At 44.0% G+C, this 17,598-nt stretch overlaps 1 protein-coding gene across 1 annotated transcript in view; it reads left to right on the forward strand.

The window, feature by feature from the left end:
- LOC130514173 (serine/threonine-protein kinase H1-like) overlaps window positions 1-16,269 on the forward strand; it is a 40,881-nt gene extending 24,612 nt beyond the window's left edge. The window contains exons 2-4 of the mRNA XM_057013603.1: window positions 7,337-7,612; window positions 8,027-8,726; window positions 15,783-16,269. Of these exons, the coding sequence (XP_056869583.1) occupies window positions 7,353-7,612; window positions 8,027-8,726; window positions 15,783-16,097 (1,275 nt within the window). The 5' untranslated portion in view covers window positions 7,337-7,352 and the 3' untranslated portion in view covers window positions 16,098-16,269. The remainder of the gene's footprint in view (window positions 1-7,336; window positions 7,613-8,026; window positions 8,727-15,782) is intronic.
- The last annotated feature ends 1,329 nt before the right edge of the window (window positions 16,270-17,598 follow it).

The raw sequence follows: 17,598 nt of genomic DNA on the forward strand, positions 1-17,598 counted from the left end.
TCATATATAAATACCTAACGTAAAAATGATCATACCCCTGGCTGTTGCCATTTAAAATGAACCTTGCTTCTGATTATTAACATCACCATCACACTGTAGAAAATATTGTAAGCAGCGCTTCATGTTGGTCAGGTATGTTTCAGACAAATAATTATGTCTAAATAGAAAAATAAACATTGGCTAACCTGCTGCACAACTGGCCTCCAGGGGGCACCGTTTAACGGATTGATTTACATAACAGAGCCCTAGCTTGATGCGCAAACTGCTGTGTGACTCTGACATGCAAGAGATGGGTAAATATAAAATAAAGGAGTACGGTAATAATGATCTGGCTTGACAGGCCATCACGTGCACAGTGTGTGCTCGGATGTGACTGAATTCTTTTACAGGCTCCCTGTTCAGCTGTCTGTCAGTCAAGCTTCTGTGCAAAATACTGATCATATTGGGATGGAACGGGAAGGCAATGACAACCTCTAATTCCTCAGATAACGCCAGAAGAGCCCAATTAGCGCCTCGCACACGTCAGTCAAAACTATTATCAGTCAGAGGGACACAATTACAGCTAAAGATTTAATTACCCTTGTTGACAATGAATCGGCCTTGAATGCGATGTACAACAGAGAATGTGACAGCAGTTTTGGAAAAGATTTAACGATAAATTATTGATCCTAGATGACTAAAACAAACAGATGGGCTCCTTTTTGGAGATTTCAATCCCCAATAAGGAGCCCATCTACCACAAATCAGCTCAATTTCAAATACAGTATTTATATAATCCTGATGAATATCTGATCCTTCTTGATATTTTAACAAAAATTCTTATTAAAACAACTAAAAATAAGATTTCTCACTCACATATTCGATTATGACCCTGAGTCACCTTGACTTGATCTTAATTTTATGTATAAATACAGATTAGACCCAGGATTTGAGCAGCATTCAAGGGAATCAGAGATCCTTGTGTAATTTGTAACGCTCTTTTACCAATGTATCGTGATGAATAGAAATTTTCTTCACTTGTAAAAGTTTAAAAAAAATCTGTGATAAGCCAGTGGATTAAAGCTTATTTAGAAAGGAACAAAATTGGTTTCTAGATACAGAAATAAAACTCTTATAATCAAGCTGGAACAATCCAGAAATGTAGTGGTCAAACATTCTAGCATTCGGTGGTTTTCCAGAGTCACTTTTTATCCTCACTCTTCAGACCACTCTGGTCGGCCCTTGGCGGTGGAATCCTGACTGGGCTGCAGAATGGCTGTGCTCAGCACTATTTTACATATGATGATGGATTGAGACATGAGCAGGACAGCACTTGCAGTACCCCCTGCCCCAACGCCCCCCCCCCCCCCCCCCGCCTCCATCAAGACAGATGTTTCCTCCAGATGCTGTATTGACGCCGTACATTTACCGAGTGGGTGGTACTGATGTCAGACCATAATCAGCCCTTTGACTGTATGAGTCCAGCTCCCCCCCCCTCCTTCCCTGGTGCATATATTCCACGGTAGAGCTGCTGGGAGACAGCGTGTGGGCTTAACTTGTGATGTGTTATAGCACCCAGGAGGGTGTTTATTACCGTGATTATTTATTTGACAGCAGTAATGAAAGGTGAGAGCAACACCTTTTACACTGGATGACTCATCTCCATAAATCCAGTAGCATTTTTCCCTCCCACAGCCCCAAAACTTTAAATAAAGGGAACACCCAGAGGTGTTTCCTTGTTTTATGGTTTGATTTTCTTTTCCCATGGCGTTTCTAACCAGGGAGGCAACAACGTCCACCAGAGATTGTCCTTGTACAATCTTTGTAAAGCGAGGGAAAGAATGCCGCTGCTGCTTTGCTGATTCCCTGCAGACTTTCTGCTCCATTTCTACCTCGTGTGTAACCTTGACAATGTGACTGCAGGAATAAATAACAGCAGAAATGCAACTGAAAAGACTTTAAAGTTTAAGAGCTCAACTGTTCTGAAGCTTAATTGTTCCTGTGTGTTTGCAAAACTGTCTGGGATTGTGGGAAGAACCCAAGAATCCCGAGTCAACCCTCACAATATCCCGTCCCACCACCCCGCTACAAAAAAAACCCCATTTATTTAACACGACCTAACAGGGACACGCAGATTTGAACATGCTGGACCTGGGAGAGTAAGAACGTTTACTGAATTGCTTTCCAGTTAGTGTTGGCATGACAACAAGCCTTCTGTGGGCTTAACAGGAATTATCAGCATCGCTGCAGACCATCTAGATCGCTCTGCTGCTCACAGTGAAGAACATTCACTCCTCTGTCTGTCTAAATCTGCTCACATCGGCTAAAACTAAAACTGAAACCTCCCCTCGCTTTGAACCAGCATCTGCCCTCAAACAGACACATCGGTCTTTTTAAACAAATTGATAAATGCAGCAATAGACACAAAGTCGCGATTCCGCTCGTCTACAGGCCGCCTGCTTGATTGAACCCCCTCCACGACGACGAGTGCTACTGTCTAATTATTGCCACTGCTGCAATCAAAGCGTGCGAGGAAAAACGTCTCCGCTCACGGCATAATTACGCATTTCTGTCTGTCATTTAAAAATGAGCGTCTGAGACCACGGTAATGGGAATAATCCCTCTGCCCACTTTTAAATTAAATTTTGTTGATGGCGAGCCGGGCGCACGTGCTCGTCTGAATAACTTCCCTTAAGGCGTGATGGATGTGATACAGATATTAGATTTCCATCACTTCAAAGTTTCTGCCAGTGGGTCACTAAATAATTGAAGGCTCCCGCCATAAAAACATAATGTATCTGCGCAAGAAAGAAACTGTTGCTTCCTCACATTTACCAGTCAATATATGGGGAGCTTGGAGGAGGCCGCCTCCCTGCAGCAGAGGCCTTTAAATATCTCACCCCAGCGCCAACATTGACGTCAAAATGAATTTAATCGTCACTGCAGGGCTGAATTTTTTATACCCTGGCATCATCATTAGTATTTGATAGTATTTGAACACCGCTAGGAAGGGTGGAATCATTACGCAATCTCACAACGTTTCTTTGTGGCAGCCAGAGCTTCACGTCAACTCTCTGCTAAGTGTAGCTTTGTTATAACATGCCACAAGACATAGCAGTACCTTTTCCTTTTCAGCCATCTGGAAGGGAACTTTAAAGCTATTCTAATGTCCTCTATTTGAGGGACGTTTTCCCATTTCACTGCAAGCGAGTTTAAAGGTCGACTCTGATAAGCAGAGGATTTATCTGCCGAGTCTCCATCAGGCGGCTTTTTGGGGGTCGCAAGGACGTCCGACAGATATTCATAAAATGTGACGTGCTTGTTTGAAGCCATGTTTAAACGCAGTTATTGTTTTAATTCCAAGGCCAAATGAATCCTCTCTGCAGGGGTATCACGGCGAGCGCTCTCGTCACGTCAGACCTATGAGATCTGCTAACCCTTCCGCCGTTGTTTGTGTGTCTGGCTAAAGAGTCATTAGGAGCGCTGCTCATTAATTACAAATGAGTGCAGACATCGGAGCCCGGCGCGGGCAGGTGACTGTATCCATCAACTCAATCCAATTTTGCCAACACATGCAATGTTCATGATTTGTTCAATTAGGACGTCAGAGGCAATTTGTCTGTTGCACCTCGTTCCACGACCACCTCTACGCCCTGAGCGGAAAAGAAAATTAGAGTATCCGTCAACCTTCCCAAAGGGTCTCGCCTTTGGATGTAGCATCTCAACCCACCCCCCCACTCCCAGGGTTGACAGACCGGGTGCTTGTATTACTTGCTAGCATAATTAGTTCTGTTTTTCTGCCATTGTGCTGAGCAGCCCAGCTTTATTGCTGCACAGACACACCTTCCACAGCAGCGTATTAAAGCCAGCTGCCTTCAAAGGCCCTGACATGAGAAACACGAGCGTTCTCCCCAACAATTGATTTCTCCTGCTCCCAACAGCTTGTAATAAGCAAACATATTTCTTGTGTCCCGGTCTCCACTTCACGAAACAACAATTACGGGCCAGTGTTCCGGTGATGAATGGTGGATGGCTTTAATTAATCAGCAGGATGATGCGGCACGTGGGCTCGAATGACAATGGTCAGGGGGGAATGGAGGGGAGAAAAATCTTGGAATTTAATCAAGAGCAGCATTGTGGTCTTATCAGGCTATTCGGGATATTCACAGGAAGCACAACAGCTATCTGTGATAGTGCTGCCGAGGCGTGCAGACGTGTACTTCCTTATTATTATTATTATTATCATTTCAATAAGTCCAACAAAAACACAGAACCGAGAGCGACCAGAATAGCTATACGTGCTGCCGTGCTCTGCACAGGTGAAGCCAGGCTTTGGTGGAACCAGACAGTGTTTGTCTCCGGCCATGGCATTAAAGATAAAGCCTGTGTGCGTGGAGTCTTATATTAAAGCACTTAAACCATTGTGCGGCACACTAACAAGCAACAAAAACAAACTCTATGCATGCTAGTTGCACAGGAGCACAGGTAATTGACCCGGGAATCTATTTTTTATTATTAAGAACTGTTGATCAGCGGTGTCGCTTGTTGCTATGACAGCAGCACACTGCGAGATGTCAGAGCTGTGAAAGTGATTTTAGTGTAAAATGACGAGTGTAGGACTCACAAATACAGGACAGAAAGGCTCGTAATGTGAGCGGAAATGGGATCTGATGACTTTACTGCTAGTATCTATCACAACGCGAGACACTTAATCCATATCCTCTTCGAAAAGCGTCTCACCTTTTCTTTAAACTTCGAATGACTAAGATTAAATCTTACATCCGTCCCCATGACGAAGTGATGCTCCTGCAGCTCACGTGTGCTTGCTTCTATTTTTGCTAAATTTCCCCTCATCTGTTGTCAGCACTAGATCCTGTCTTTGCAGCTGAGGGGTATTTTCATTAGAGGACCGTCTCACCGACCACAGCACGTCCTCACCGTTCAAGTGTTCCTTCAAAAGCTTTTTACTGTGTTTATCATTGAATACACGAACGGCAGCTCCTTTGATTACTTTGCCCTGAGCTGCACTTGTGCGCCACGTCAATCCAGAGCGCTTGGCTCGCCGCCGCTCCGTCCGGCCCTCTCACACAGATATCACATCCTCTGACAACAATAAGAAAGGTAATGAACGGACTGACAAGTGGCAGCTGCGCTCTGACCGCTCCTCCGGCCTAAACGGATTCACAGCAGCCCATAATGGCTTTTGCTCCCAAGGCGGGGCATTACCAACACCACACACATGTTGTGGGTTCATTTATAACTGAGGACAGCCTTTTAGTAATCAGATAGTGGTTCGATAAACGCTGAGCTGCTGAGTCCCTTGAGGGAGGCTTCTGAAGGGCGATTTACCACCTCACTGCTGATGTGATGTTTATCCTCTGCTGGCTCCTTGTGCTTGCACATGGGGGGCATGTGGGTCGGTTCTCTGTCTGTCTCCTTGTGTGAGAGAGTGTGTTTGCATTCATTTGAGCAGTCCAGAGACAAAGCATCACATCAGGAGAGACCGGCGGCTCTGCGGGGAGCTGCGGTCAGACAGGATTCAGCCAGCCTCTCCACTCAGGGACGACATCATTTCTGCTTCTGAAAAAGACACTGTTGCATTTTATTGTTAGTGAACCTCTCCGATGGACGCATCAAACCTTTGCTAATACTCTAAAGCCAGCTTTTGCTGCTAAATATCATATATATAATATATAAATATGCCCCTACAACCATTTCAATTAGCCAAAGAGGCACCGAGAGCCGCACTGCCACGGCAAAAGGGCTGATTGACAAGGGCGGTGCGGGAAACAGAACCTCGCTTTAAAAGTGGAAACAAAAATAAATTTGTTTTTTGTTTGTGTAGTAGGATGATACTCGCGTAGGTCCCATTCAATGCTGCAAGTGCTCATAAACATAAACATGAGCTCATTATACCAACCTCATTACTCGACGGCACCGTTGCTGCACGAATTTAAGGCCCTCGTGTTAAAAAGGTGCTCCCTCCCCTGTTTTGATCTGCTCGTCTCTGAGGTCCCATCATGAATAAATATGTGCAAATGCATGCCGCATCTTCTCTTTCTGCAAGCTTTAGCGCTTTCAAACAGCATGCAGGATGGAGGCGGGCAGACAGAGGAGGCTGTTGTTGTGGCGGTTTGTGTATTATTTTTTTTAATCTTTTTTTTTCCTCCGCCTCTGTTTTCAGAAGATTACAGACGCATGATGACAGCAGCACAACATAATAAGAGAAAAATGGACAAAAAAAGAAAGTCTCAGGCTTTACAAGAACCGGTTGACACATTGTGTTCAACAGCGCAGACAAAACAATACACGTGTTGTGCATTCACTGGTAACGCACTCCATAAATGTGAAAGGCATTGGACGGCACGTTCAATTACAACACCAGTTGTGCTATATCTTATTTACATTATCGGCAGAGGAAGTGGATTTGCTACAATGACTAAAGCGGCGGCGTTGTCTGTGGATAAGCTTTGTGATTTTGTCTCACAGATTGTCTCAAAGATAAAGTGCGTGCTGCTCTTTTATTTATTTATTTTTTATCATCCATGAAAGAATATTTAAACACCATCACTTGAGAGAGCCTCAGTTTTACACATGAAGGTTTGTTTACAGGATGCATGAAACTGTGAAAACAGTTTGATCGCATCTGATATCAGGGTTAAAGTTTCTTAAAAGAGGAAGATGCCTGTAGTTAAGTTCTTACAATATATAAATAGCACTCCTGGGTGTAGTTGAAATCCCAGGCTCCAAAAGTAACTTCCGAGCATGCAATTCCAATCGCTACCAGTAGGAGCGCCATAGTCAAAACCATTCCTCTGTCGTAAGTCTGTGTCGAGTAAAATTTGGAATCGATTACTTATTTCAGCAGTGGAATATCTTGCAGTCACAGTTATAGTATTGTTGAGATGTTTAACATCATGATACATCTTATGTTTGGGGCTATATTTGCTGAAAAAAAGAAAACTATTAAGAGGAAAGAGGAAGTGGATACTCTTTATTTGATGTAATGAACACTTATAATTGCGATTCTAATATACCTTATATAGAAATCCAATGTGAAAGGCAGTTAAATATCAAACAAGTAGCTTTTTTTGTTGTTGTTACCACCAATACAGGATAAATAGCTGTTTAAAATGATCTTGCGTAGACAAGATCATTACTTGTTCTGGCTGTAACCACTGTTCAGAAGCAACAATAGCTTCAAACATTCGTTATTTACCTGACACTTTTATCACCCAATTGAATCTAAAGGTGATCCAACCTCCACCCTGTTGATAGGAGGAGCCAGCTCTTTTTACACCTCACATGGGATCTTCCTGATGTGCCTGTTGGGTAACAGACTACATTTGTTTTATAGGATTCTATGCTGAGGAATGGGCTGCGGGAGCAGTAAGGTGCAGTCGGAAGTTTCCATGAAGGGCTACGTGAGCGTGGTGCAGTCGCTTGTGGCCTTTACCAAAGCGCGCAGTGATGACAATGAGCCGAGGAAGCATCCAGAGGTGCAGAGCGGCTGCTGGTTTCGTACCGCTCTGCAGCTGGAATCAAACGGCAGGGAGCGACCGGTGAGAGATGGACGACATCGGGTCAAATCTGACCGGTACAAGGACAGGTTTGACTCACGCGTGACAGCAAGGTAAGAAAAATTTGGTCATGTGAAAGGTGTTTTAATTTAAGCTATTTTACTGTTGAGAGAGGGAATAATGGAACCACTGAGTAACACAGGTGATATCATCACACCACTGAAAACTGCTATTTAGTCTCTCTCGGATAATTTGGAACGTGACACATGGAGAAATTGCTTATTAAATACATTCATGGAGCTTTTTAATTCCAAGAGCTTTCTGCTAAATTCTTGCACAGCAATTTATTTTTTCTAATACAAGACTTTTAATGTGAAAACTAGCTTTCTATTCCTGGGTGAATTCTTCTTCTGTCGTGTGGTTTATATCTGCCCGTACATCCCACAGCTGTGGAGCATGACGGGAAATGCTTTGCAATGGTGTAACACAAATACTGATGTTGTCTGTCGCCACATCTTTCCTGCCAGATACGACATCAAAGCTCTGGTCGGCCGTGGGAGCTTTAGCCGAGTCGTACGTGTGGAGCACCGAGCAACACGCCGGCCTTTTGCCATAAAAATGATGGAGGTACTGGCTCCAGAGGCCCGTGAGGTGTGTGCATCTGAGCTTGCCGTGCTGCAGCGGGTGAACCACTCAAATGTGATTCAGATGATTGAGGTCTTCCAGTTCCCACAGAGGGTTTACATGGTGCTGGAACTGGCCACAGGTGGGGAGCTTCTGGATCGTGTCATCAGTAGGGGCCACTTCACTGAGAGGGACGCCACTCGGGCCCTACGGATGGTTTTGGCGGGGGTGGGGTACCTGCACAGCTTGGGGATCACACACAGAGACCTGAAGCCTGACAACCTCTTGTACTACCATCCTGGAGCAGATTCCAGACTGCTCGTTACCGACTTTGGATTGGCCACTTTTGGGGGCGTGACAGCGGGAATTGGACCTGGGGATAAAGAATCGGACAGTGGTTGGCCTCTCAGGACCACCTGTGGGACTCTTGAGTACATGGCCCCTGAGGTGTTGCTAAGGAAACCTTATTCATCTTCGGTGGACATGTGGGCGCTGGGAGCGATCGCCTACGTTGTGCTGAGTGGATCCCTGCCTTTTGAGGACGACAGTCGCACACGGCTGTACAGATCCATCATGAGGGGGAAGTACAGATTCCACGGAGAGGTGAGTGTATTTTTAATGCATATTTAATTACGCCCTAACACACGGACAGCGTCTCATGTCTCTTGTCAAATTAACATGACATTTATGATGCAAAACAACAAGGCACCAATACAGACAGACACAAAAAAAAGAATTTATTTCCAATATGTGCAAATTACTAATACAATAACAATAAAAAGGCAAGTACTCTGTATTTATAGTACCATTAAATCAGGTGAAAATCTAGTTTGATCTGGATTGTCTCCACCTTGGCGGTGGTGGCTATCATCACGCTAATGCTCCCATTTTCATAGAATGAATCCCCGCGTCTCATTTCACTGCTGTTTTGACAGTGTTTCGAGCCTTTTGTATTTGCTTCCACACCTGTCACATGCGGTCGAATGCCAACGCATTGGGAAGCTCAGGACGAGGTGTTCGAGAAGAGAAGCTGAAAGCGGCGGGACCTAAAGAGCAAACTGGCCGTGCTTGCCATTCTTCACAGCTTCGCAACACAAACAACAGCTTCAAATAAAAAACCCACCATCTGCTGTTTCCATTTTAACGTTCTCCATTTTCCCTACAACACAAGCTGGTGTCTTATGTGATGTTTGCATGCTGTGCGCAATCATCCAACTGTGGCATCATGTTGACGTACATATGTGTTTTTCTCACTTAAAAAGAGTGATTCACACCTTAATTATTATGCTGTTGGAAGTATCAGAAATAGTTACAGTCCTCCATCTTTACCCAGAATGCTTTAGCCATGCAGCGGAGCGCCTACCTCAGCTCAGGTATCTGGAAAGTTGTGTTGAGATTCTTCTCACTACAGCTCTTAGAGGAATTGCGCAGCGCTCCCTATTTCTACCGTCATATAACCAAAGTAAATATTTTTACCAGCCGACTCTGTCAAGCACAGTGGTGATGTTGGCCTTGTTCGTTCACGCTGATTATACCCAATGCTGGATTACTCACGGTGTTCAAAGCCTGGTCTTATTTTCCAGGATGACTCTGACATTTTAGTCTGGTATAGAAGAGACTTCTTTAGTTAGTGCCGAGACTCTTTTCATCACTGAGCTGACCTGACACTGCAATACTGCATAAACTCCTGTGGATTTCACGCTGGAACATTAATGTTTCGCATCTCATATGTGGCTGAACCCTGGGAGAAGGCCTCCCAGCCCCCGCAGTCCACAGCAAAGACATTGATCTATGCATCTCGATGATGGGCATATGAAGATATCATCCACCGTCGAGGGCTCGATGGATCCGCCGTCAATCACATTTCCAATTTTGACAAGAGACGTTGCAGTGTGAAAATAGGCCCGCTCTGTAAAAGACAGGCTCACACATGCTTAACATGTGCTCACATTTGTCCCAGCACACGTTGTGTCTCGACTTGATGAGCTTTGTTTGAAATAATCTGCCATTCAATCACAGAGGCCAGCAAATTACGGAGTGAAGCACATGCAACCAGTTATCTGTTGACGCTAAAGGGAAAAATACAGGTGTAACAACGAAACAAGGCTCAAATATTGAACCATGTTTTAATATAGACACTGTAGCACCACTGGCATATCAGGACCTGTCGAGGTTATATTTTACCTCACACTATGATTGAGAATCAATTAGTTTGGTTCTCTTCATGTCCTTGATAGAAAACACATTGATTGGTGTCACTTTGCTGTGTCTTCATGGAGATTGTCTCTTTACTAACGGGGCTGTTGTTTCCTTTCTAAAGAACAGGCCTTTGACACAGCATTTTAATTGTCAGTTAAGAAAAGTGTCAGCTTGATAGCTCTGCAGTCAAGAAAAATGCATGGGACCCAAACTAAAATGACATTTCTCACGGCAAAAATTGCAGAAAGTGACTATTGCTGCATTAATTCGGAGGCAGGTCAGGATTGTGAGCTGTAGTTCCACAACAAAATGGCAATTAAATGCTGCCCATGCAAACTGTATTCTTCTGCAACATTTATCTGATTATTTCCGACCATGGGTAATGGACCTAATGCTTCTGGGAACGGACCTCCAACCTGTGTCCTTTTGTAAAAGTGTGGAAAATAGCAAAAATGCCTTCTGTAGGGGGGAAAAACCCTAACCAGCTGCTGGACACAAACGAAAGACCTTTCTGCCCTGAGATAACTGCCAACCACTGAATCAAAAAAAATCTAGCACCCTGACATGCCGGCGGTTCTGCTCTGCCAGCAGGGCACAGAATACGTGATAATAACTCATTTTTACCTTTTCCTGGAACAAGAAATTGTGGAAAAGTATAACAGACAAGTGCTTCTCACAGGAAATGGTGCAAGAATCCTCCCCATCCTGTTCTGTGGATCTACACAGTTAAAAAGTCTCACCAACGCCTCTCATGTGCCCTAATCAGCTTCAGTGCCATTTTAGAATTGATTGACAGCTCAGCTTTGGGTGACACTTCCTGCTCACTTGTGGTCTTAACCTGCAAATTGCAGAGAGAGACATCTCGACACAGTTAGAAAGGTGCTATATTACCACTGGTGCTAACCCAGGACTTCCTTGGAGTCCAGTCTCTCGTTGTTGAAGTAGCAATTTGCCGCCCTGCATTCGGACCTCATTTTGGGAAGACTAATGTAGCTCATTTATCATCGGCCGGCCTAAATCGCTACCACTGGAACGACCAGGCACGTCCGTTCAACCAGAACCCACCATTTTTAAGACTCACGGTCCCGAGTGAGCATGGAAATTGAAAATAATAGGAGCAATATTATGTGAAAAAAACCTTATTCTATTAAAGAAGGCAGCGAGCAAACTATAAAATGTGCTGCTTCTCTGCATAGATGGTGGATTTTGTTAGGCAACCGGCTGCCGAATGCAGCTGCATAATATGTAACAAAATACAGATACCAGCGGGGGTTTAAATGCAGCTACAAGAATGTCTCCGAGGAGTAGTGGCTGGTTCCTGTAATCCGGAACTTGTAATTGCTCTATGCAAAAGGACAGGTCATGGGTTTGTGTTGTTTTGTGTTAATTAAAGGGGGAATGAGGACTGTTGTGATTGAAACAACATCCTTTTCCTTTTTAAAGAAGAGACATGTTGAAATGTTCTTTACAGACGTAAACAAAGACTCAGGGGTGACAATGGAAATGCCAAAGTATCATAACCTTTCTGTGTTTGTCGGCGTGATATTTTGTGGGTGTGTGTCAGAGAGGGAAGGGGGCAAGAGTGTGTTGGGGAAGAGGATTTCAGCAGTAAGACAGAGGTGTGAAACTCACTGAGAAATGCAAATGGCCTCCAGCACCTGCCCACATACCAGGTCTCTGCAACACCCCCCCCTTAGCACCACACAAACACACCGTGCATAACATCCCTCCCCAGCACCGCCGCCACTGGCACGACAGGTGCAACAGCCTGTGGCCCTGTAGAGCAGACACACCGTGTTTACCCAACAGCAGAGGTGACAGGTGGGCAGAGGTTGGGTGGGAAGGAAATATTGAGGAAATCGAAGGGAGAGGAGAGACGGGGGGAGGTGGCCTCTGGGGCTTTTCGCACCTTATCGCTTATCACACAATCCTTTTGCCACGCAAAGGGCAGAAGCACTTCCCTTCCACCGAATCAGGGCATCTCATCTGAGGAAAGTCTGGATAGAATTGTGCTCCGTGTGTCTCGGTGGCCTTTTGTATGTAAAGCACAAATCTGTTCAGTTCAGCACGCCGCCACAGCTTCCTCTGCATTCTGCCGCTGTGTTCCTGCACACACGTTTCCCTCGACCCAGCCCAAACATCTGCATTGGCAACAGGGCAGTCAGAGTAACAACTGGCACAAGCCTGCCCCCTAAAGAACAACAAGAGAACAACTCCAGCCTCTCCTTTGGCTCAAAGGTTTGTGCATGATGGCACCATCCCTCCTGCATCCCAGGATTGATATTTTGATCTCTTTAGTGTGACTATTAGCAAGAGACCACCCCCCTTACATAGGAGTTCTTACACATATTTAAACTTGACTGTATGTCACTGTATGTGAGGCAGACTGTGGTGCAGTTTATTACTCACCTGTGCATTACCCACTATCATATAAGCATCATCCAGCCTTCATGTACTCTCTTCATTTGTTGCAGTTACTACTTTGTCATGGTTTGTTGGGCCTGAACCAAAGCTTCTTTTTCAATCTAGTAAGGTGCTTTCTACTTTACACGCTATACATGCAGCTCACTTTCCCTTCATCTTCCATCCAAGAGGTGTATGGATTGAAAGCTTTGGCGGTTCTGCCACATCTTGGGTAGTTGTTGACAGCAGAAGAAACAAACTTTACCAGCCCCAGAATAGGTCCACCTTCAAACTGGCATTAGTTTTTGATTGTGACGAGCTCCAGGATCCTGACTCTTGGCTTAGCGCCTCAGTCCCAAGATGGACTTTTATTACTTTCTTTTTGGTCCCTTCTCCAAAGGGCTTCTTCAAAGTCCAGTTGCTCTGGATCGGAACAAAGCTTCTATGACCTGGATGATTGAGAAGTAACACCATCATTGATCCTGGCACCCAAAGTTTTCTTTTTAATTTATTTTTTATTTTTTCAAAGAAAGATTCCCTTTTAACACAGAGACACACAGAGACACACACAGTGACAAGATGTCCTCTAGGTGTCCTTAAAGTCATAAAATGCCCACAGAGACTCGTGATAAACATCATCTAGAATGCCCATCTGGGGAGAGCGCTCTAAAGTGTGAATGAACACTTGGTTGGTTTAATCCAATAAAGTGCCCACTTAGTGCCTGTCTCAAAGTGCCCTCTGAGTCCACATCTGTTGGACCCAAACAGTAAAGTCCAACTTGCATTTTTAGTGATCTGACAAGACAAAAAGAGATCAGTGGAGTCTTTCCAAGATAAAAAATAACACTGGGGAAGTTACCCTGCGGTAGGTAGAACGTGGTAAAGTGCCCTTTAGAGTGCCCACTACTGTTTGAGGTGAAAGTCCTTTCCCTTTATTATATCTATTCTAAGATACAATAGAAAGAATTTCACAAAGGTTATTTTCTGGGTTGCTTTTCAGATCTTGTGGCCTGTTACTGTATTTAGATATTTACAAGGGAATTCTTTTAAACCTGCTACTTTAATAATTGGTTTCCTTTTGTAATAATAAATCATATTTTTAAAAAGGATCACTCTAATTACTCTCATACAAGCTCGAGCGCAGAAATCAGGTTCAAAACGCTCAGGGACACAAGCCGATTGATAACTGCTGTTAGAGTGTTTTCCTGGAAAGCTCCACAACATCTCGTCTCACGCTTATTTCCTCAGTCCCGGGTGTCAGCACGCATCATGCTGCTCCTCAGGTGAGAGATGGGAACAGGAGGACTGGAACTCTTTGACTGACAAACCTTTTCCTGACTTGTTAAACACTACATGCATCACTCCAGTCAGCACACAGGCACCAATGAGTCAGTGTCGCGCCTTTGGATTCCTCTCACCAGCTGCCGTCTCACCGATTGTCAATTTCATGCTTGATTAATTGTCATTACTCGGTGATAGACAAAAATGAAAGAAATGCATTTCAGGATTAAAATAGAACGCTGAACGGAGCGAGCTTTAGCCTGTGTGTGCTTGACTGAGTTTTGAATTCATATATTTGACTGTATTTAACTTTTATTCTCCTCAGCCAGTCATGGTAGAGGAGATTTAAGCTAATTGGCCTTTGATTGCGAAACCTGACTGTGTATTCTAACAACTAAAGGCGAAGCTGAAAAAGACATGTCTCGCTGTCTGCCGCCGATAATGATTATGGCCCCGTCTCCGAACCCACTTATTTCCTGTCAGCTATTCAGCATCACTCTCGCTCAGTGTCTGTATCGGTGATATCTTAATGTAAAATACAACATACAAAGGTCATCAATTTCCCGTGGCAGGCTCCAACAATGTCGTCCATGTGGGGGGAAAAAAAGCCATCGTGAATAATTTAGTGATTCTGAATCATGATAATGTCTCTCATGTCTTCTCTTCCTTTGGAAAGATGGCATGGCAGATTTCAAAGCATCTTTAAATGTCAGCTCGGGCTGTGGCAGGGCAAATTATTTGCTATTTAAATTAACAAAAGAGCAAGAAGATCCATGCGGGGCTAATCTGTGGCGTCTTTATCATGAATTTAATGCAGGACCCAAAGAAAATGTGAGCCTAAATCCCACACACACCACCAGGCCATCCTTTACCTCCCCAGCTTCCTATTCTTCTACCCTGCTGCTGCCTTTGCCCACTGACATTTAGCATTTCTTTGGAGATTATTTCTGCTGGTTGACTCTGGAATCACAGGTTTAGAACAAAATCCTCTGTTTTTCTTCTGCACGTGCTTCCAAAGCTGTGCCGAAGCCTCATCAAAATGGCCTCGGACGAGCCAGCAGACTCGACTGGCATCGTCAAGCGGACACGGTGCCAGTCAACGTTGACTTCTGCAATGCCGATATTTTGGAGCACACTGACGCAGGTGCCGGAGGTGGCCCCAGGCCAGATTCTTGCGCAGGCAAGCGTGGTCTGTGGGAGACATGAATGCACTCAAACGTTGAAGTGGGCGTCTGTGGACCAGTCGCCATTTACGGGCCTACAGCAGGCGAACGCGCGGGTCTTTACATCTTTTCTCCGTCTTTTTCCAGGCTTATTTCGAAACGTTCCACTTACTGGTGCTTTAAAAATATATGCAATGATAAATAAAAGGGGCTTAGTGTTACATTTGTCACATTTATCACACAATCACTGCGAACGTGGGGCAAATAATAATAGAGCAATTTTTCATTTCCACTGACATTAGCCAAGAACTGCTTATCTTACTGGAAGTAAGGCTGCATTCCCTTGATTTCCCTCAGACACTCAATATTTCCCCTCTACCGGTCTCTCCTGAACTGCTGAACATCACTCGCCATCTGTCAGCTGTTTCGACTGGAACACTGCATCATCTTCATATGATGAATACACGCAAGTTATAAATCGATGGTTTCTAAAATGCGTAAGAGGGTAAAAAAAAAAAGTAAAGCTGGTGATTTTACGATGACGTATTTCAGCGTTGCAAAAGCTCTGACTCCTTTATTTAGTTTTTATGCTTCTCTTTATTCTTTTCCTCAGCCTTGGCCCTCAGTTTCCAACCTCGCCAAGGACTTTATTCAGCGCCTGCTGTTTTTGGACCCGGCTACCCGCCTGACAGCTGACCAGGCTGTCCACCACCCCTGGGTGGCAACTATGGCTGCCAGCTCCTCCATGAGGAACCTCCATCGATCCATATCCCAAAACCTCAGGAAGCAGAGGTCACGCAGCTCCACGCAGTGTCCAAGCAGAACCAGGAGTTCTGCTGACCGCAGCAGCTCAGTTTCGAACGGACTAATGCGCCCGCCCTCGAGCGTCACCGGAGAGCATCTGGAGTCTCATCAGCAAAAAATGTAGCTTAATTTCTCCCACTAACACCTCAGAAGAGTCCTGAGGGAATGTTCAACCCCTCAGAGGCGAATACAGCCACATACTTCAGAGCACGAGTGAATGATCCCATTGTGAATGTTGGGCACCTCCATTAGTGATAGGTGTGGGAAACCTAAATAAAGAAAACTTTTTAACACAACTAAGTTGCATTTGGTTTGATTTTTTTTTAATGAACTCTTTCCAAATGCAAATTTGCCTTCAAAATTGCAAACTTTTGTCATCTTTTTTTGTTTCTTGACCACTTTATCCCTTCCGGGCTCATGGGGAGGGGGCTGGAGCCAGCTGCATATGGGCGAAGGCAGCATATACCCCTGGATGAGTTGCCCCAAAGGATTTGCAGCTTTCATCACACTGAGAAAGGAATAAAAAGAATGTGTCGCATTTTGCTGTGTTGTCAGCCTCCTACCTCACAGCACCAATCATCCTGTTGAAAGCACAATCGTGGTATTTGATGACAGAATGAATCCTTCTCCTCTGAACATGATGTAGGTGTTCAATCATTTATCCCAGTAAGGAGGGTTTTTTTAAAGGTGAAAACACAATTATCGCTGGATTGCAGTCAGTATATACTGGGAAATCATTCACATTTTATTGTAGTCACAAATGATTAATGTGTTGGACACAAATGAGGAGTCACAGATTCCACTGCCATGCGTCGCATTTGCAGTGAGAAAGAAGATGTTGTGAATACATCTAAACTAGAAAGGAATCCAACATAAATGGAGGTCCTCACACAATGACTGTGACATAAAATTAACATTCAAAACACTTTAGCACATTCAGCTGTTAGAAAAAGAAAAGAAATGACAACACATTAACAGATTATCAGATGTAATTGCAAAGAAACCAATAAATATTTATTCTTTGATAATAAGCGTATTGTTTCACCTTTATTTTATTAACATTTATTCAGAAAGGCTTTCACAATATGGTTAATCACAATGCAGTAAGATAAATAATAGGTTCAAGATGGATTCTGTTATATTGCTGAGAGTTTCATTTTTCAGTCACTTGTGTGTGTTTTTCTATATATATAAATTTTAATTGAATAAAACACAAAGATGGGTTTGTTCTACAAACTTGCTCTTTCAGCGTGACTCAAACATTTTCACAGCCCTCAGATCGTACTTCACTTAGGGCAGCGTTAGCTTGCATACTAATGAAGACAGCAAGTTAAACAAAGGAGAACAAGGTGAGTTCAGTCCTTTAAACTATAAACCATCTTTTTGCAGGTTGATTTCATATTTTTACATTTTGTAAAAGTAATTATTGATGGCTGTTCAATAATTCAGAGTCACCGTTTACAACATTTACACAAGGTTCTTAGCACTTTGCTAAACTGTGAACATGTCTGTCATTTTGAGGAGAATCGAGCATTTTTGGGGGTGTTCAGCAGGGAATTGTGGGTGTTTTTAGTGACTGCCTGTATGCGCTGACCTGTGATCTATGTCCCTGTGGGAAGGAGACA

The sequence above is a fragment of the Takifugu flavidus genome, chromosome 17 (assembly GCF_003711565.1).
Source record: "Takifugu flavidus isolate HTHZ2018 chromosome 17, ASM371156v2, whole genome shotgun sequence".
NCBI lineage: Eukaryota > Metazoa > Chordata > Actinopteri > Tetraodontiformes > Tetraodontidae > Takifugu > Takifugu flavidus.